The 21,030-nt window shown below is 44.9% G+C and overlaps 1 protein-coding gene across 2 annotated transcripts; it reads left to right on the top strand.

Moving 5' to 3' along the window:
- The first annotated feature begins 133 nt into the window (after positions 1-133).
- On the top strand, positions 134-20,614 carry WDR91 (WD repeat domain 91). 2 transcript variants are annotated; one of them, XM_034062820.1, is made up of 15 exons: positions 134-277; positions 2,072-2,251; positions 3,824-4,031; positions 5,407-5,489; positions 7,874-7,998; positions 9,901-10,078; positions 10,360-10,530; positions 13,125-13,324; positions 13,754-13,904; positions 15,334-15,428; positions 15,718-15,886; positions 16,741-16,849; positions 18,361-18,473; positions 19,214-19,411; positions 20,299-20,614. In XM_034062820.1, exons 1-15 carry the CDS (start codon positions 155-157, stop codon positions 20,461-20,463), a joined length of 2,268 nt encoding a protein of 755 aa, XP_033918711.1. In that variant the 5' UTR covers positions 134-154; the 3' UTR covers positions 20,464-20,614. The 2 variants fall into 2 exon arrangements, with proteins under 2 accessions (XP_033918711.1, XP_033918712.1); XM_034062821.1 differs by having other exon boundaries at positions 137-277; positions 10,360-10,515.
- Positions 20,615-21,030: the final 416 nt, after the last annotated feature.

The raw sequence follows: 21,030 nt of genomic DNA, 5'->3' as shown, positions 1-21,030 counted from the left end.
GCTGCCGGACTACAAGCTCCGTCGTGCCTTGCGCTGCATAGTCACGGCAAGGCATCCTGGGAGCTGTAGTTCCCTTGGCGTGGGGCCGGGCTCTTTTTCTCGGGGCCGGGCTCTTCCTTCTCCGCCTGTGGGCGGGCGGTGCCGTGGGGTCCCCATGGCGGCGGCAGCGGAGCGGACTGACGAGCTGGTGCGGGAGTATTTGCTTTTCCGCGGCTTCACTGCCGCCCTTAAGCAGCTGGATGCGGAGATCAAAGCGGATCGGGAGAAGGGCTTCCGGGTGAGCGGTGGCCGTTTTCCCCCTGCCAGGCGCGGGTGGCCGCCAGCGAGGACGCGGTATCGGGGCAGGCCCTGGGGGACCCTCCGCGTACCGTTCCTGGGGCTGGGTGGGTGGATCGGGCCGGGCGGGAGTGGGGAAACTCCCGGAGTCCCCGCGCTCCACCGCGGAAACGGGTTGCCTCAGGGCCGCTCCCCCCCCCCCCCCCCCCGGGCTAGGATGGGAAGGGCGTTGGGGCCCGGTGGGCCGCGCAGGCGGGACCCCCTCATCCCGGTGGCAGGGACCTCGTCGCCGTTTTTTGTTGGCGCAGCCTCCCGGTTGGGCGGCTTCAGCCAGTGCTGGGCTCTCCTCCTGCTTGGTTCTGAAGCGGCGTTAGCGCAGGGCAGCGGCAGTGGCCCGTGGGCTCCATCCTTCTCGCCTGCCTCCGCGGCCGGGAGTCGTGGTTCCCTGCCAGCTTACCCCCGTGCCAGCTGTGTCTGCTTGGCCCGGCCAGAACTGCTGTCCACGGACTCTGTGTCTGACTTGTGAACCACCAGAGGATTTTCAGCTTCGTCCTGAGAGGAAAGGGGGAGATGTGTGTACGAGAGGGCAGTGGCAGGTGGATATCACTTTGCCTGGATCTGTTCTCAGTCATGAGGTTTTTTATCCAGCAGCTTTGCAGGTTTGCTCCTTAATTTGGATATCTGAAGCACCAGCTGACTTGCTGAATGGGTGGAAACTGGCGCGGGATTTGCCACCCTCAAAAATACCTTTTCAGTCCGTTGTGCAAGCGTCTTGTTCTGTAGCAGCAGTTCTGGGCACTGCATGTAGTGTTCTAAATAGTCAGATTTTTCTTTTAACTAAGACTGCAACCAGTATACCTCATTATTCATAAAGTATTTCGTTTTTATTTTTAGAGCACCAGCACTTTGCTAACGTTTAGAGGTCAGCAAACATTTGATTTAATTGGAATGATACCAAACAAAATAGGACCGCTGGGGTCACAGACTGTCATTTCCTTTATCTGTAGGAAGATGCAGAGGCTAGATGATGTTCTAAGATACTAAGTGATGAGGGGGAAGCAAACCACATAGTAAACAACTTTGGTAGCTGAATTCCTTATAGGGTGCAGATGTTTTTTTCTGATGCCTGTCTTGGCCATCAGAAGATCACTGAACAAAACAAAAAAATCAGTTTCCACACCACCATTCTGCCTTACTCATATGCAGAGATAATTTTCAAAGAAGCATGAGGAGAAAAAGAAATCTGTTGCAGACTTCTATGCCTGCCTTGTTAGTAGATGATATTATTAAAGATTATATTAAAGGTACTTAAAAGATTGCGGTACAATGGATCTTCCTCTTTCTGTTGGGTAAATACAGCTTTTTCACTCTAAAAATAATAAAATTTTCCACATGTTGCACTTGAGTTTTCAACATTTAATCACATTGTTCCTGTTTCTTCATTATCAACTGACTTCTTTTAAAAGAAGAGGAAAGTTTTGCTTACTTGCAAAAAAACCCATCAGCTGCATTTAACAAAATGTGATCTTTTGTCAAAAATCTGTTTGGCTGTGTTCTTTCACGTTTTTTCTTTTTTTCTTCTTTATTTTTTTTTATTTGTAAAGATGCCCCAGAGTGAAAGAATCCTGATACCAAATGCCGAGTGTTTCAAGTGTTAGGGGAGTAGCTAATGCATAAGTGCTGGCCTGTAATATTATTTGTGCGGTTAAAGCTTCTCAGCATTAAGTTACAGAAAATCTCTTGTGCTGGAAGAGCCCTGATGTGACTGCAGTCTCCCTTGTTCTGCCCTCTTTAGGTGGATAAGATAGTGGACCAGCTGCAGCAGTTTGTTCAGAGCTATGATCTGGCAGCCCTGCGGGATTACTGGAGTTATCTGGACCGACGTCTTTTCAGCCGTTTGGAAGATGTGTACAGGCCAACAGTGAACAAGCTGAAAACCAGCTTATTCCGATACTACCTTGTCCATACTGTTCAGGTACTATTTGGTTTTTAGGCTTTGTTTTAAACAAAGGCCCTGATATCTGAAATCAGAGCAATAAAATATCCTTGTGAGTCTCTGGCAGGCCTGGTGGGTAAGGGACAAGCAATTCACATGTCATACATCAGGAGTATAGTAACGAATTTAGTGAAGACTCACATGACAACCTTGTAAGCAGGATAAAGGAAGCTCCAGCAAGAGGGTTGCATGCTTAGCTGTGAGCAAGATACCTTTGGGCATGAAAGCAGGTCCCCCTCAGACAGGTTGGCTGTACTGCTAGCTCAGTCCTGCTAAGCCTCTGTTAATAAATTGGATACCAGGAGATACCACAAGGTTTGTAAATACCTCCATGTGGGGTGTTGCTGTGAGAACAGAGGAGGATAGGAACAGTGCTCAGAGCCATCTTCATAAGTTCAAGAAACAGACAGGAAAAAAGTCCCAAGCACCTGTATGTAGGTAGGAGTAGTCAATTGCTCTGATGCACAATGAGGAATGATTTAGCAGGCATCAGTAGTGCAGGGGATTGACAGGCAGGATTGTCTGTTCCTTCCACTGTAACCTGCTGGCAGGACTCAGCTGGTCCTTCCAGGCACCACAAGCTTTACAACACCAAGAGGGTAAAAGGGGCCAGAATTAAAAAAACCCGACTACTTGCATCTCCATGGGAGCTCAGAACTAAGGTATATTTATGATTGTATTTGCTGTTGCTGTCTGCTGCACCTTGTGATACTTTTGAGTTCTGTATTGACTCTCATTTATGTATGGATCCTGTCTTTGTCTGTCATTGCAGTTGGTGGAGTTGAGTTTTGGTTTATAAGAGAGAGGAGAAGTGGGTTTCAAATCTGTACAAGACAATTCCTAAGAGAAAATTAATGCTTTTTTTGTTTGTTTGTTTGCTTTGAATCAAACAGAAAATAATGAGCTTAAAAGGGAGCAAAGGTTGTCCTGTTGAAACTCCAGGAAAGTGAATGACATATACTACACAGAGTGGGCTTTGGCAAACAGAACAGATGAATACCTGTAAGGAATTCATGTTCCATTTCTTGCCATTTAGAAGTGATGTTTCCTCCTTGATTCCATTTTCTGACTGAAAATCTTTAATAATGGATGTTGACAGAGGAGTCAATCTAATGCACATTTCTGGAAAATGTGCTTTTTTGTATATTGTTTTGCCCTGTGCTTACACGAAGGTGTGGCTGTCCTGTCTGAATAACATAGCTTGCAAAGGTTTCCATCTAATCTGCTGCTTTGGTCCTGTATACAAATGCTCATGTCTGACATCAGTGCACAAACTGCATTGGTTAGCTGGAAATCAGTATGATTAGTTTGATTTGCCCATAAGCAAGACTGTGGTGACTAGAAAAAAGGTTGGATTAAGTGCATTTGTGAGCTTCTTCTACTGTGTTTGAGATTCTTCTATTCCCTGATGAATCTGTTAACTCTAACCACTTGCTTTGTTGGGTGGTGATAGTACTTATTACTGTGTTTATAACACAGAGCAACTATTTCTAGAACCCATTTGATGGCATTAATGGAAACATGCACCCTGTTCTTCTTGCTGTGTTTCAGACTGGCCGCAATGACAAGGCGCAGGAGTTTTTCCTCAAGCAGGCTTCCGAGCTCCAGAACCAGGCAGAGTGGAAGGATTGGTTTGTCCTGCCCTTCCTCCCTGCTCCAGACTCCAACCCCACGTTCGCCACCTATTTCTCCCGCCAGTGGGCAGATACGTTTATCGTTTCTCTGCACAACTTCCTGAGCGTCTTATTTCAGTGCATGCATATCCTTTTCTGCAACTAATAGTTAAATCTCCCTTGCTTTGGTGTTATGCTCACTATTAATAGTGGTGCCAAGAATATAGTATTACAGAACTTGCTGCTTTCAAGTTATTGTTTAGAGCCAAGACTTCATAGGAAGCTGGTGTTTACCAGAGGATGCTGGAATGTTTATTGTTCAATTATCTGATGATATGTTATATTCCCTGGGCATAGATAATTGTGGTTGTTGCTAGCATTGAACTCATCCCTATGTTAGTGACTAGAAATCTTGTGCACATCTTGTTCTGAAACACTTTTTCCTCTGTGCTTGGCATAGTACAAACCAGGCATGCAACCTTGTGTCATAGTCCACAACTGAGCTAGTAGCTTCTATTAGACCCCTTTCTGGGTTCATATGTTCACAATATTGTCTAGTGATAGCTTGATATAATAGGGTAGTTCAGTGTTGGCAGAAAGAACAGTTTTTTTTCTCACACTACAGAATTCTGACCTTGTTTGATGGCTGATTGGCAGGCTTGTGCTGCAGCTAGAGTACAGCTCATCTTGAACTGTTTCTTCAGTGTGTACTAACGCCATAATATAACCTGTTGTGTCCTCCACTTCTGATATGTAAAAAGGAAGAATCCAAAAATCGTTGCAAGGCCTGTGTGAAATAGTGTTCTGGTTTTGGCTGGGATAGAGTTAATTTTCTTCCCAGTAGCTGGTTCAGTGCTGTGTTTTGGCTTTAGTCTGGGAACAATGCTGATAATGCAGTGATGTTTTAATTGTTGCTAAGTACTCTTATCCCGATCAAGGACTTTTCAGAAGTCTGTCAAGCCTTGACAGTGAGGAGGGGCACAAGAAGCTACTGAGGTAGCAGCGACAGGGTACCTGACCTGAGCTAGCCACAGGGGTATTGCATACCCCAGCACATCATGCCCAGTATATGAACTGTGGGGAATTAGAGGGAAGGGGCTGATCATGGCTTGGGGATGAGCTGGGTATTAGTCAGTGGATGGTAAGCAGTTATATTGTGCATCACTTGTTTTTCTTTGGTTTTATTCCCCTCTCTTTCCTATTATAATATTTTATTATTATATTTTATTTCAATTATTAAACTGCTCTTACCTCAACCCATAGGTTTACCTTTTCCTGATTCTCCTCCCCATCCTGCTGCAAAGGGGGTGGGGGAGTGAGCAAGCAGCTGTTTGGAGTTAAACTATGGCAAATGGTTTGGCTTAGGTAACTATACTGTTACTAGTCTAATGGCCTTGCACATACTTCCTGCTAGTAGTATGGACTAGGCAGCTTTGCCTTTTTACAGGCAAATGGCAATATGGAGTGCTGGCTTATAGAATTAAGCAAGCTTTTGCCTTGATTTTCTTTAACATTCCTCACCAGTTCCAGTCATTTTGAACTTTGAAGCTGAATGTCTTAGGAGCAGTATTGTACAAGAAGAAAATGAATCCTTGCGGCATAAGGTCAGAACTGAAGTCACTCTTTTAGCTGCTGACTGCATGAAGCTGTGAGTTTTGTGAAATCGGTTCCATCCATTTAAGACAGTTGCAATTAGGGCACTTATTCCAAGAAGTTGCTTCTATAAGGCATTTGTTATTTTGGTTTATCTTTCAGCTGTGTCCAGTAAACTTAGGGTTGCCTGTTTAGGGTATTATTGTCCATTCACTGGAGGTGACTGTCCCTCTCCCTTTACTACCTGATAGGTGGCTAGATAATGTAGAAGCTCCTTTACTGCTACACTACAAAGACAAGACAAGGTGAAACTAGTAGCAAGTTAGGAGCATATGTGGCTGACTTTGCATGGAAACTTGTGAATAGCATTCAGTCACTTTCAGATTTTAGTTGATGGAGCAATAAGAAATTGGCAATAACTTCTGGCAAAGAGGCAGAACGAGGCAGAACTGTTTCTTCTGAATACCCAATTCACTGTGGTTGACATGCAGTTTAGATCAGCTAATGATAACATTGTGAATGTCTTGTTTTCCAACTCAAGACCTTGCAGTAAATCATGAGAAGGACTGACCAGTTCAGACAAAATGTTGCCCATCTCAGTGTCTTGTTTTTGGCGGTATCATCAGTAGATGCTTAAAGAGACTGTGTGAATATGTAACATGGGTTGTTCCTTTGCCAGTATAATTTCCTGTTAAAGAGATTTGTGAAATCTACAGTTTAAGAGTTTTATAAGCTATAGATCACATGTAGATGACAGCGTATAAGTGGGAAGCCTTATTCATGTGAGGAGGACTTTTAGTTTCACTTCCTCAAACATACCAACTAAAAACTTGCTCCGTATAAATACTTCAGTAAGTTTTGTGCTTTACCTCCTGTGTTATAAAACACTATGTTGTATGTTGTGCTTCCTGTTTCAACAGTTTTGGTAGTTGATCAGGGCTGTTCATTTGTCCTGAATATGTTGAAGTAAAAGAGAATAGTTGATTTCTAAATGGAGGCACTTTTTGTGAAAGAAAAATGAGGTTTGTTGCTGTAAACTGTATGGATTCAGTGGTTCAGGCAAATTTTGATAGGAGGGTTCTGCAAAGATGGTCAGTAAATAGGGACAGCAGGATAAGGTATGTTTTGAAATTGAGCTCTTTTATTTCCTCGATTTTTGTATTCTGTACTTTTAGTCAAAGTAAAGCTGTTTTTTGTGGGTGTTGTTTGTTTGTTTTGTTTTTGTTTTGTATGCTGATTGATATAATTTACAGACTGGATAAGTGTTCTCTGAGAAATAGTAGAGGTAAAACTATACTTCTTCTTGGAGAACTGATCAGGTCAGTAAAGGAAGAGGCTACATATAGAATCATAGAATGGTTAGGGTTGGAAAGAGCCCTTCAGATACTGGAAGGCTGCTACGAGGTCTCCACGCAGCCTTGTCTTCTCCAGGCTGAGCAGCTTCAACTTTCTCAGCCTGTCTTCATATGGGAGGTGCTCCAGCCACACTCATGATGTTCCTCTGGACTTGCTCCAGCAGCTTCATGTCCTTATTTTGAGGACATCAGAACTGCACACAGTGCTCCAAGTAGGGGTTTATATAAAAAATGGTGTGAATAAATATTGAATTTGATGCTAGGTGAAATTAAGTAGTGATTCTGATTTCACTGTTGAAACAACACAAATACAGGAATAACAAGCTGAATTTCTGAAGTTCCTTTTACTTGTAATTTCTTTCCTTAAATACTATCATGAAAGGAAAATGAAGAATAACATCTGAAAAACAAATTCACAGAGATAGAAAAGCCTAAGGAACTCTTAATGTGAACAAGAGTCACAGGCATAAAAAGATCTGTCCTGAGGTTCCTTTGTGCTAAGGGGGGGAAAAGAAAAAAGCTCTTTCCCCATAATGTGGAGATAAATCTCATGGTCAAGCCTGGGAGGGAGTTGGGCAGTGTGCAGAGCTGGATTTGAGGGTGACCTGATGGCATTGGCTTCAGTACACTCTGCTTGCTCACCAAACTCTTAGCTGTGGGAAGATTACTTGTAGGCTCAGTGCCCATACATCACTACTGCCAGTCACATGGATTGCCCTGCCCTTGAAATGCCTGCATAGAGTGGCTGATCAGCTTTGCTGTAGCTGGCTCTTGCTTCCCAGCACCATTAGTGTCCCTACACCAGCAGTTCAAGGAGAAGAGTGAAGGGTTTTAAGTGGGCCCCAGTTTCATGTGTGTAAAGTACTGACTGTTTTGACTATTTGGACTAATGTGATTAGTGCTCAGCTAGTCAGAACAACTTTCTTCTGTCTACACCCTTCTATGGTTGTTGAAATAAAAGGAGTAAACAGCCTTGGCAAGTGGGAAGGAGGTGAATCTCAGTGACCCTCTGTTTACTTGGCTCTCTTCTCTTGTTGTAGCTGTTTGCTTTGCAGGCTGAATCCTCCCGCATGAAAAAAGAGGAAGTGGAGGTGGAACAAGCAGTCATGCATCACAAGTTGCCTGCATATGTGGCCAACATGGATCGACTAGGGGACTCTGAGCTGTGAGTGCCTGCAAGGGACAGGCTCTGCTGCTTTTAATGGGTTAGGGAGGACCCTGAAGGGTCATTTCCTTGTTTCCTGCCCTGCAAATTAATGCAGAAAGGCATCCAAGTAGAAATTCTGGTGACCTAAGTGGTTTAATGGGAGAATTCATGGTGGGCATCTCTCCTGCCATTTGGGAGAGAGATTTTTGCCAATCAGTAAGAGCTGAAGCACACGTGGAAGTGATTCTGCTCTGCTCTCAGCAGCAAGGTGGTCTGGGCAGCCAGGGTACTGATAGCAGTGCAATACTCAGCTTTGTTGCTCAAATAAAGTGGATTGTCTCTTGACTCTTATTTATGTTAGTGCTGCAGAGCAGTAGGTGAGTGTCCTGTGTTGTTCTGTAACCACTGTTACTGTGTAACCCAGAGGGGTCATTGTTATAGAGAGATGCTTTCTTACTTTTGCACAGTCAAAGCAAAAGGAGCTTCTCTTGTGAGGCTCAGAATTCTTCACAGACTTGCTGCAGTTAAAGTGTGTTCTATGGCTGCATCTTCTGTATTCCTATCTGTGGAAATTAGGCAACGTACATAGCAATACAGCTTGTTTAATTGTTTCTTTTTGCCCCATTATGCAGTTATGCAAAGCAGGTCTGTGAGTTTGAATTCATTGTGTTACAGATTTATTTTTTTTTCTTGCTTTAAAAGGATCTGAAAGCAAATGTAGCTCAGCACAAGGTATTAATAAGTGTCAGGGCTTTCACTTTCTCATGTTCTTCTTTAACATCTATTCAGATGGAAAGGGGATTGATCAAATTAATCCCCTGACAAGGACAAATAAAAGTTTTAGCAGAGACCACACACAAAGTTTTAATTTTAGTGTAAAAATTGTCTGATTAAATAGACCTGAGTGTCTGGTGAAAGATTAGGTAACTGCTCTGCACTTTCTGCGTGGGACAGGCTACAGAGTTTGAGGTTTTTCTTGTTTGTTTTGCTTAACCTCTTAAGTGGAAAGCCCTGATGTTCATCTGAACACATGGGGAAGAGTGATGTGGAGGATGGGGTAATTTATTCCCATATTCATATTTACCCATTTGTATTGGAAAAACTTGTCTAAGAAGTAGCATTTTTTTTGTGTGCAACTTCTCTGTTAGACTGGGGGCTAGTTCTGGTTGGTTTTTCCATGTCTCTGCTCAACCCAAAACCCAGCTTTGGTAGAAGCGTTCCTTCCTAGAAGAGAGAATAGACACAGTGAAAATGATGGTATTCCACTTCTCCTGCGTGCTGTTCTGCTCCGAGGGAGCTGTAGCAGAGTGAGGTCAGACAATTATGTTCTGGAAGCAGCTGCTGCTCTTATCATTGTGGGCTGAGCAGGAAGGTGTGTGTAATCACAGAAATGCGCCTGAGATTTCTTGTTGTCTTTGGGTCCAGTTTTTGAGATATTGAGGGCCTGTGCTTTAGAATTGTTGAACATGACTTGCTAGATATCTGAGGGTATTCAGTGAAACAATACTGAATGCCCCTCAAAGTAGGGCTGTGTTACACTTTGAATTGGGAATCCCAGATGAATAGGTTTTTTGGAAATCTGGATTCCCCTGCCTTTCCTTTGAGATCTTTCTAAACTCACAGGATGGAGTGGAAGGAATTTGAGCTGCCCTTTTGAGCCTGCTATCTTAGTGGCATCTCTGAGAAGTGAGCTTTGGTTACAGTAACTTTAATGTTCTGCTCCAGGCACCAAGAGGATGTTTTAAAACAGTGTTTTAATGCATAGTGGTCCATCAGCTTGGAAAAGAATATCTGTCCTCCAGTGGGTCAAACAGCTGGCACTTGGGTGGTCTTTGAAGTTGTCTGGCTACACTTTCATATTCTGCTTGGTGTTTTTGTTTGGCTTGTGTTTTATTTATCTTTTTATTTATTTTTTATTAGCGATATGACCTGCAGTCAGAGGGGTACTGCACATTCTCTCCAGTCCCGGGGAGGCTTTCTGTCCTCTTTTCTTTCCCAGAGTAAAAAGAGCCCTTCCAGACCAGCCCATCCAAGTGGGGCTTCTCCAACACAGAGCAGCGGTATGCTGCTAGGAAAGAAAGAATCAACAAATCATCAGGTAATTCTCAAGTGGGTTTGTTGGAGGGTGCTCAGTGTCCAAGGAGGTAACTTGCAGCACAGCACTGTTCCAAGCTTTTGTGTGCACCTGAAAGAAAAAGAAATATTCTTTCCTTCCTTGGAAGTGTGTGGTGGGTTTGAGTGCAGCACAAACACAGCTGCTGTTGTCTGGGAGGCTTCTGGAGCCCTTGCAGGTGCTTGGTTTCTTTGCCGCCCCTTTTGCTCTTTGCTTTGCAGCCTAGCAAAAGTGTTACTCGGCCAAATTGTTCCTCTGCCTTCCAGAGTGCCAAAGGAAAAGAAGGAGCAGTGAGCTGTAAAGATGGGAAGAGCCATTTCAGTGGCTTAGCAGGTGAATCAAGTTCCATGCAGCAGCGGCAGAAGCGTTTGCAAGAGCATGGGAAGGAAAGGAAGGAACTTCTGTCAAAAGGAACCTTCCAGGTACTGGGCAACACTGTAAGTTTGGGAGGTAGAGGGCTGGTATTTCTGTAATTTGTTGTGCTAATCGGTAAAACAAGTGCAAGTTTTCCCATTTAGCTTCTGAATTGCTACTGTATCACAGGTTACTCTGTAGTTAATCAGCTCCTTCTGCATTAGGTTTCCTTCTGTGTCCCTGGAAGGGAATCTGTATTGACATCTCAGATGAAAAAAGAGTTGTCTTTTCCCATTATACTTTTAACAGGCTGGTCCTGGGGAGGGTATATTTCATCTACCTGAGTGGTTATGTTCAAATATCTTGTTATAATTCCCATTCCATTAACCAAGCAGTGGACTTGGCTCACCCATCCTCCCAGGTGAGTTCTCTCCTGGTTTGTGCAGGCTCTGCGTAGGACAGATAAAAATTGATAGGAAGTTTTCCTGGGTAGGAGTAAAAATACCATCAGCAGTAAAGTTTGCTTTTCTGAGGTTTTTGCACTGTATGTTGCAGTTTTGCCTGGGCATGTGCCCTGCTTTCTAATCAAATGAAATAATAAACTGTGTCTTGGATTTTAACCACTGAAGGTCAACAGACTACTACCGTTCACATGTGTATTTTCTGGCTTTCAGAAGCCATGTGGTCAAAGGATACAGAGCACAGGAGGAATGATGGCAACATCTTAGTCATGTTTACTTTGCCTGTATGAGACACTGTGCCTTGGGGGAGAGCCAGTGATGAAGGACTATTGCCTATTGGCCATATGTGTGGCTTTTCTGTGGTGGGGGGAAGTGGTGCTTTAGAGAGGAGATGTTACTTCACCACTAAGCATTCAAAGTTACAAGAAAACCTTTCAATTAATGTCTCATCTAAAACATTTTAATTAAGCAGTGGTTGGAAATATTGCAAGGCCTGGTTTCCCAATAGGTATTCATTGGCTTTCCTATTTTTGTGATGTTCCAGGTTAAGACAGTGTTTTCATGGCTTTGTAAAAGCTGCTTCTGGTGCTCTTGGGGAAGCTGATCCCGTTCAGCTTTCTGTTGTGCTCAATACATGTGAGCAGAAAGGAAACCGAGAGGCAGCACTGTTTCTTTCGCATGAATCTCATCCGTTGCTTATCTTCAAACATTAACTAACACAGAGAGGGGCATTCTTGGATTTATTTCCCAGTCTTTTCCAGCTTTGTCACTTTGCTTGATTTTTCAGTGGGTGACACTGAATCATGTTTCTCAAGATGTCAAGCTACTGTAAATAAGGAAAGGATGTATTAGGGAACAGAGATTCAAAGCCATCAATACTAACACCATTGTGGGGCACTTCATCTTCAGAAGAGGGTTTAGCAGAGGAATGCTTATAAATGTTTCACTGGCTTATGTGCTGTATCTGTTTCTTAGAATCACAGAATCATAGAATAGTTAGGGTTGGAAAGGACCTTAAGATCATCAAGTTCCAACCCCCCTGCCATGGGCAGGGACACCTCACACTAAACCATATCACTCAAGGCTTCGCCCAACCTGGCCTTGAGCACTCATAACCTCCCTGGGCAACCCATTCCAGTGCCTCACCACCCTTACAGTAAAGAATTTCTTCCTTATATCCAATCTAAACCTCCCCTGTTTAAGTTTTAACCCATTACCCCTTGTCCTCTCACTACAGTCCCTAATGAAGAGTCCTTCACTAGCATCCCTGTAGGCCCCCTTCAGATACTGGAAGGCTGCTCTGAGGTCTCCACGCAGCCTTCTCTTCTCCAGGCTGAACAGCCCCAACTTTCTCAGCCTGTCTTCATACGGGAGGTGCTCCAGTCCCCTCATCACCCTCATGGCCCTCCTCTGGACTTGTTCCAACAGCTCCATGTCCTTTTTATGTTGAGGACACCAGAACTGTACACAGTACTCCAAGTGAGGTCTCACGAGAGCAGAGTAGAGGGACAGGATTACCTCCTTTGACTTGCTGGTCACGCTTTTTGTTCAGCTTCTGGTAGTAAGGGAAGCTTTCAAACACTATACTGCAGTACAGGTCTCATCTTGTTCATATACTTTCCAAAATTCCTTTTATGCTGTCTGCCCTGTCAAATTGGAGTTTAAGCTTTTGCCCTTGAGCCTGCCATTGTCCTCAGTCAGTTGGCTGCAGTTGTTGCCTCATTGTGAACAAATTCAGTCATTGGCAGATGAGGATAATTCATCCACTGGGGCTTACCATCCAACAAGAGTTTTTGTGCAGATTACTGAACTGCAAGTTATACCAACCTAACTTATACTGCTGAGTGCAAGAATTCCTAGAAATACGTTGATTTCCTTGTAAATTTGTCCCATGATGGCATCAGAATGGGCCTCTGGTACCAGCTGATATATGCCAAAATGATGTGGTTCATTTTAAAGTGTATGGCTGGGAAAATGGAGGGGGTTATAAGGAACTGTACAACCAAGGAAGCCATATTAAATGGTGCAGTTGTGCAACACACCATCATTGTGCTCAGAAAGGTCCCTGGCAGAACGTGTGTTGAGCTGAGAGTGCTTCTTTTCCAGTGTAGCTTTTTGGTTTGTTTTTTTTTCTCCCAGCAGGCTGGGGTGGCTGAAGAGCTAGATCTGGAGGTGCTGCTGCTTCCTTACATTTCACACAGGATTTCTTCCTTCAGGGCCAAAGTGCTGAGAAGAAAACAGATATAAGCACAGCTGAGATGGAGCCATGCTCAGAGCTGCATGCAGAGCAAACAGAGACTTCAGTCAAAATGCCTGCCAGCAATGCAGAGGCTGTGGGTGTCCGGCAGGAGCAGCCTTTCATCGTTCTGAGCCAGGAGGAGTATGGGGAGCACCATTCATCCATCATGTACTGCAGGTAATGGACTGGCAGAAGAAGCCTCTTGTAGAAGGCTCTGTAGAGGCTGTCCAGCCTCTTTTCCCAGCCTCTGTTCTGTCCAGCACATTGTGCGTGTAATCTTGTGGGTTGTAAGGCAGTAAAGTTGGCATGAATGATAGTAGCCTGTAGGTTGTGCAGTGAGAATGGACAGAGATTTTTGTGACTGGGGATGCCAGCCAGGAAGAAACTCCCTGGGAAAGCAAGGTGATACTGCTTAAGGGCATTATACTTTACATGTGGAGCTTGATGCACTTCATTGTGGAAGGGGCAGGAAGTGTTGCAAGGAAGTTCTGATTCCTGCAAAAGGAATTGGTGTGTGGCCAGGAGATGAAGGATTACTGGGGCATATGCTCTCATTTAAGAACTTCAGGGAGAGAAAAAATCCAATCAGTTTCCTTCTGCCCATAGGGTTGATTGCTCTGGACGGCGGGTGGCCAGCTTGGATGTGGACGGGGTCATCAAAGTGTGGTCTTTTAACCCCATAATGCAAACTAAAGCTTCATCCATTTCCAAATCTCCATTGCTGTCTCTGGAATGGGCAACCAAGCGTGATCGGCTGGTGAGTAGTTTGCGTGTAGAGGCTTGAGAAACATGTCAGATGATTTGTGGCTGTGTTGCTGCCCACTAACTTCTACATAGTTGCACTGTGGATAAGCTCATTGTGGATATGCTAGTTTCCACTTAGTGGGACATGGGTAACTGAAGTTAAGAAAACTAGAGTGAGGAGTGTACTCTGTATTGAGCAAGGAGTTCACTGATTGCCTCTGAGACCGAAGTTCTGAAGATGCAGTGTGAGTACAGTGGCAGATTAGAAGCAGCTCCTTTAAGAGAAGTGCCTCTTCAGGCAGAGGAGGCAGCCACTTGGCAGGCAGGACAGCTTGGTGCAACAGCCCATGGGAACCCTGCAGCAGGGATCTGTGGGGCTTTATTCACACCCTGGGCCAAAAGCAGAGTAGGGGGGAGCATGGGTGTGGTGTTGTCATTCTACTTGTGCACGTGTGAAAAGGGCTTTGTGGCCAGTTTTATACTGGAGCCTTATGAATTGGGAGTTGCTATGTGCGTAAGGAGCTCGGGGCTTGCTTAAATATCACGACAGTTAAAATGTTTCCTATAGCACTTTATTTTTTCTAGTTCTCTTAGTAGAGAGGAGCCTTGAATTATATGCATCCTTCTGAGTCCTGGAGCTGTTGCTAGTGTTTCATGAGCTCCCTTGGTGAAGAGACAGGGCTGTGTGCAAAGGCAGGCCTGCAACCAGGGGAATATTGTACACATTCTGGCACTGACAGTGTGTTGCAACTAAACCCCATAATGCCACCTGTGAAGAGCTGGTGCTATAGCTTGTCTTTATTTTCTTTTGCTCTTATAGAGGAAGTTGTCCATGCAGTTGGTTTGATGTTTCTTCTGCTTTGTGGAGTTTATTTCCTGCTTGTCAATAGATTCTTTTTTGCTGAAATTTATGGGGATTTAGCAGCAAATCAGGCTCTCAATTAAGAAGGATCTGGCTTGTTTAGTTTCCTATGGTAATGCATCCCTCCACGGTTTTACTTTTGATTTAAATTGTAGCACCACTCCTAAAGCATGTGTGAGCTCTGAATGACTTAATTCTCTGCTGGATGAAAGGAAGTGGCTTCTGCTAGTTTCCTCTTAAGTTATTCTGTGTTACTCTTTCCTTGCTCCCCTTGATATTGAGACTCCATGTAAGTCTGACATCCTATAATGTTGAGCCATAGTCTAGAAAGTAGCTTTCAGTCCACTTTTTTGCCTATTGGATCTTTTTCGTGCTGGAAAGCAGTGCCTTTATTTTGACTTCTGTGGCTTAGGGATAGTCTTACTCAGCATGATATGCAGAGGAAGACAGGATGTGCCCTAATGGAGTGATGTTTAATCTGAATGCACAAACAGGAAAAAAAATTGTGATGTTGATTGTTGGATGGTGTCATTGTACTCTTCACTCACATTCCTTTCATCTCCTCCTTGCTGGTTTCAAGCTATTGCTTGGCAGTGGGGTTGGGACGGTTCGTCTTTATGACACAGAAGCAAAGAAGAATCTCTGTGAAATCAACATTGATGAAGATATGCCCAGGTAACTCTGGAATACTGATTTTTGTATATAAATATTGCTGGTTTTGACTGTGAAAAGGTAGGTGAAGTCTCGATGTTCCCACTGCTTTCCTGCAACTGGAGGACTCTAACTTTCATCTAGAGGGCAGTCCCTGTCTGAACAATGTAAAACTGCTTAGTTAAATGCAGAATGGACAAAATCAGTCCAAGCATTTGAATTCTGCCCTTCTGTACAAGGTACCCTGTCTGGGAGAGTGTTGTGCTTGAGGCAGCTGCTGGAAAGGCAATTCAGACTGTTTGCTGTGTTTCAGGATCCTCTCGCTTGCCTGCAGCCCAAGTGGTGCCTCGTTTGTGTGTTCTGCAGCAGCCCAGAGCCCCATCTCCCACATGGACTTCTCAGCAGTCAGCTCTGGGGGCAAAAGCATGAACCAAGTTCCTGGGAAGCTGCTACTGTGGGACACTAAAACGATGAAGCAGCAGGTACTTGCTTTCCTGTCTCAGACAGCTTGCTTAGAATGAGTGTCTTCTGTTTCAGTGTGTAGGAGCTCTCTTTCTAAATTATGCTTTCTTTTCAATCCTCTTCTTTTAGCCCCCTTCCTGCTTTCCCCTCTGTCACATGCAGGAGAAAAATGAATAGTGTAAGCAGCTTTTGGGTTTGGGTAGAAGTTTTTGTTTTCTTGGTATGGTTTTTTTTTTTGGGGGGGAGGGTATTTTTGTTGGTTTTGTGTTTTTTGTTTTGGGGTATTTTTTTCGGGGGGGGGGGAGGTGTTGCGTTGTGGGGTTTTTTTGTGGACTATGCTGCCTGCATAGTTTATGACTGAAAATGTCCCAAGTGGAGTGAATGATTCTTTGCTCGGGTTTTCTCCAGTTGAGCTATATTGAAGGGTTTTCTTTGCTGTTTCCTCTGCCCTCCCTTCTTTTGAGCGAAGTGCTTCATTCAGAGGTTTCATCTTGTGTTATCTTCTCCATTGTTTCAGTTTAAATAGGTCAGATTCTGGCAGGGAGTCCTCATTCCATTCCTTACCTTTGCTCTTAAGAAATGCTGTCCCTGATGTATAGGAGAAAGCAACATAGGCTAATGCCTGCCAGAAGCTGGGTTTACAGCCTTGAGGTCATGCCCAAGAAAGCTGTGGCTTGGCTGATGTGAATTGTTGGGTTAGTGTCACAGTAAAATGCAGCTGCCAGCCTTAAAGCCTATAGCCATGAGAGGTAAAAGGTTCCAAACTGAAGGAGTTCTTGCTGCCAGATACAGTCTTTCCTTCCTCCCCTGGTGATCAGCTCCTCAGCACCCCAAAGCTCCATTTCCCAGAATTAATGCAGACTTTCCCTTCCAGCTGCAGTTCTCTCTGGAGCCTGAGCCCATTGCTATTAACTGCACAGCTTTCAACCACAATGGCAACCTACTGGTCACCGGTGCTGCAGATGGGATTGTTCGTCTTTTTGGTATGGTGGAAAAGGCTCTGGGGGTGTTGGTTGACAAGCAGCAGAGCATGAGCCAGCTTGTGTCCAGGAGGCCAAGAAGGCCAGTGGCATCTTGGCCTGTATCAGCACTGGTGTAGCCACCAGGGCCAGGGCAGTGAGCATCCCCCTGTACTTGGCACTGGTGAGGTCACACCTTGAACACTGTGTTCAGTTTTGGGCCCCTCAGTGTAAGGGAGATGTTGAGGTGCTGGAGCAGGTCCAGAGAACAGCAGCAAAGCTGGTGAAGGGCTTGGAGCACAAGTCTGATGAGGAGCAGCTGATGGAACTGGGGTTGTTTAGTCTGGAGAAGACTCGGGGGGGATCTTATCACTCTCAACAGCTACCTGAAAGGAGGATGTAGTGAGGTAGGGGTCAATCTTTGTTCTCACGTAACAAGTGATAGGACGAGGGGAAGAGGACAAGCTGTGCCGAGGGAGGTTTAGATTGTATATTAAGAAAAATTTCTTCACCAAAAGGGTCATCAAGCATTGCAACAGGCTGCCCAGGGAACTGGTGGAGTTGCCATCCCTGGAGGTATTTAAAGAATGTGTAGATGTGGTTAGGGACATGTTTTAGTGTTGGATTTGGCAGTCCTGGGGTAACAGGTTGATTTGATGATCTTTAAAGGTCACTTCTAACCTAAATGACGCTGTGAAATTGAGCAGTGAGGTGGCCCTTTGGTGTTCCTGCTGCCCGTAGCACCCTTCTTCTGCCAGCAGGGAGGCGGTTGTGGGATATGCTTGAACACCAAGGTGGAAGCTATTTTCTTGCCACAGTAGCTCTCAGGAGGGATTTGTAATAAACCTTTTTCTGGGCAATACTGGCTGGCGACCTTGGTAGTGCTGCTGGATCTGTTGTTTCCCTCCTGCTGAGGAGCAGAGTTGACTTGCCCTGGAGCCGTGTGGTCTTGGGTGTGCCATGTAGCAGTACCACTGCCAGAGGCTGAGTCATGAGGAAAGAAATTAATGTGTGACCTTCTAGTTGAAGGCAAGGGTTTCCCATCTGTCCTTCTTCCCTGAGCAATTTCTGTTTCTCAGGTGTTGTCCTCTTCAGCCTGTCCTTGTAGTAGAGGCAATTTGAGCCTGCCTCTTCTAAGAATGTGAATGAGGGATCTGCTTTTGGCCTGGTTGCTGAGCTGGAGGCTGCAGCCCTGTGTCTGGGAGGACAGAGCTGGCAGCAGCTGTGAGAGTGGAGAAGGGGGGGAGAAAATTGAAGGTGTCAGTGGGGCTTAGATGCAGAATGCCTGCTGTTGACAGTGAGCAGCCCTGTAAAGTTAAGGGAAGAGGTGCCTAATTACAGACAATGATTTTTTTGTGGTCAGTGTAAAAGCCACATGCAGGAGGATAAGCACAGGATGCTAGGATTGCCTCTTGGGCTCCCCCAGACTGGTCTAGAGGGCTGGGGCAGAGACCTCATGAATGTAAAGGACTTTTCTCTCTTCAGCTCAGTTCTGTGTGAGTATGAGTTGTGTTCAGTACTGGCTCTCCCTTCAGATATGCAGCAGCATGAGTGTGCCATGAGCTGGAAGGCACATGATGGAGAAGTCTACTCCGTTGAGTTCAGCTGTGATGAGAACACAGTCTACAGCATAGGCGAGGATGGCAAGGTAGGCTCTGGGTGACCTTATACTGCTCAGCTGATTGAGATACCTTCTGGAGTCTTCTCCATGTGGTGGGGATAGCAGTAAAAATAGCCTCAGAATCTGTGGGATCTGCAGGCAGCTGACTGTAATCTCAGGTGTGCAGCACCATCCTGCTCTGTGCAGTTTCTGTAGAGAGAGTGGCTGGAAGGTGTATTAACAGCTGGAGCTGTCTCAGGCCTTGTCTGCAAATCCTGCTGTTGGTAACATCCCCTTCCATGTGAAAATGACCTTTCTGTGCCCCTGACATCACCACATTACAGATCTGGGGATTCACCAAGGAGCAGATCTTTGACCACTTTGTATAAATTTCCTTGTCAGCAGCTCCCTTATAGCTGCTTATAATAAAAGGCTTCAATTTCTGCAATTCCGCAGTCTTGAGCAGTAGAGATGTGGCTCAGGGAGGGATCCACCTGCCTGAAGATGTGGCTGGTGAGAGTTAAGTGAATTCCAACCAGGATCCTGCATGCAATGTGGAAAGACACATAGGCAGCAGTGCTGGTGGAAGGTAGAGCCTATATTTGCCTGGATAGTAGGTACTCTGCAGCCTTTGCGGCTTGCATTTTATAGTCACTTAGATACCCATGTCAAAATGCCATATTCTGTTTGTGAGGAATAGCCAGTTGGCTTAAAAGAGGAATGGCTCCTTTGCTTTCATCCCAGTCATTGTAACTATGGGCTTTTGTAATCTCTTTTTGTCGTTCTAGTTTATTCAGTGGAATATTCACAGAAGTGGCTTGAAGGTGTCCGAGTACCATCTTCCCACTGAAGCTACGGGTCCTTTTGTTCTTTCTGGGTACAGTGGCTACAAGCAAGTCCAGTTCCCACGAGGAAGGCTTTTTGCTTTTGACTCTGAGGGCAACTATATGTTGACGTGTTCCTCTACTGGGGGAGTAATTTTTAAAGTAAGTCTCAGAAGTGGTGGGGAATACTCTTACGCATCCGTACAAGCTCTTGTTACAAGGCTGCAACATCAGCAACCAGAGGTTCTTGAGCAGCACCTATCCATCCCTGCTCTGTGAAAGTTGCTGCTCAGTTTGATGTGGTGTTTAGCAAATGTTTGAACCCCCTGTACATGTTTGGCTTTCTGTATGTAGGCAGAGTATGGATGCTGCATGTTCTTCAGCTTAGCTGCAACAGTTTTCCTTAGTGCCCAATTGCCTAGGATGAAGTTTTGGGTTGTTTTTTTTTATGTATTGATACATGCCAGTTCAATACAAAACGTGTGATTGTTGGCTGATGCTCATCTTTAATCTGCCTTGTGTGCTTGCTGCTACTATGTTAGTCCCAGCCTGGTTATCTGCTCTTAGTGTACACTGAAATTAAGGGTAAGGCTGAATGGTTCCAAGTACCCAAATTTTTGTAGCACCACAACAGGTAGTTACTGATTGCAGCCTTCTTGTCTGATTCTTTAGTCATTACAGATGAGTATAAGCCATTGCAAGGCAAATTAGAATTTTTACTTTGCATCTGGGGCATTCAGAGCAGCCACACTAACATGAGTTATAGCTTAGGCCTATGTGCTCCTCATCAGTTTGTGCTCTTAGACTGCCTTGCTCAATTCCAGCAGCTCAGCCGTTTCAGAAGCTGAGAACACATGCTTCAGTCATGAGACTGGAAATCCAGTTCCACATGTGTGCTACATACATCTCAACTTCTCTCTGATTTTTGGCTTAATTATGTATGCTGATAAGGATATGGAGTCTGTAGCATGCTTTGGCTTCTCCTGTTGGTGCACTTCCCCTGCCGAAGTAGCTTGCCTCCTTAAAATCTTATGTTTTCCTTCTTTTAGTTAAATGGTGAGGAAAAGGTTCTGGAGAGCTGTCTTTCCCTGGGAGGACACAGAGCTCCTGTTGTCACAGTGGATTGGAGCACAGCCATGGACTGCGGGACCTGCCTCACTGCCTCTATGGATGGGAAGATTAAATTAACAACCTTACTGGCTCAAAAGTCTTAATGTGGATAGTGCTGAAGGGAAAGAGCAACAGCATTGAGAGAAAAAGTGTTAACTCCACAGGAACAAACTGCATGGGAGTGAGAAAGCAACACAGTCCCTCTTCTCATTGTAGCTTTTTGTCTCTTGACAAACATTAAATACATTTGCCAAACCACTGTGCAATAGATTGCTGATACGGGACCAAATCAGTGGCAGCACTGAAAAATGGAGTCTTCACTGACCCATTATGGCAGCTGCGATCCCTCCACTGGGGAGTCTTGAGTAGCACGTGGCTGGAAGGCTTGGTGTCTGCAATGGTTGCTGCCATCTTTGTGCCTGGCAGTGCTGGATACAGTCTGCAGTTGTTTTGTCTGTTGCTGACACAGTTACAGCTAAGAGGAGATCAGACTTGGGCAAAAGGTTCATAAGAAAAGCAGGAGGTCTGTCCAAGTAAGACCGGGCCTGCATGAATGCATGTATCAGTATGAAATGTCTGGATCAGCGGAGACATCTGTGTGTTAAAAACACAGTGTCATGGAGGCTGGAAGGGGCCTCATCTTGTTTGGCCCTGGCCTGGCCTTCCCCAGG

The sequence above is a fragment of the Melopsittacus undulatus genome, chromosome 5 (assembly GCF_012275295.1).
Source record: "Melopsittacus undulatus isolate bMelUnd1 chromosome 5, bMelUnd1.mat.Z, whole genome shotgun sequence".
NCBI lineage: Eukaryota > Metazoa > Chordata > Aves > Psittaciformes > Psittaculidae > Melopsittacus > Melopsittacus undulatus.
Note: the sequence above shows the minus strand (reverse complement) of the source record. Positions and strands in the feature narration are given on the sequence as shown.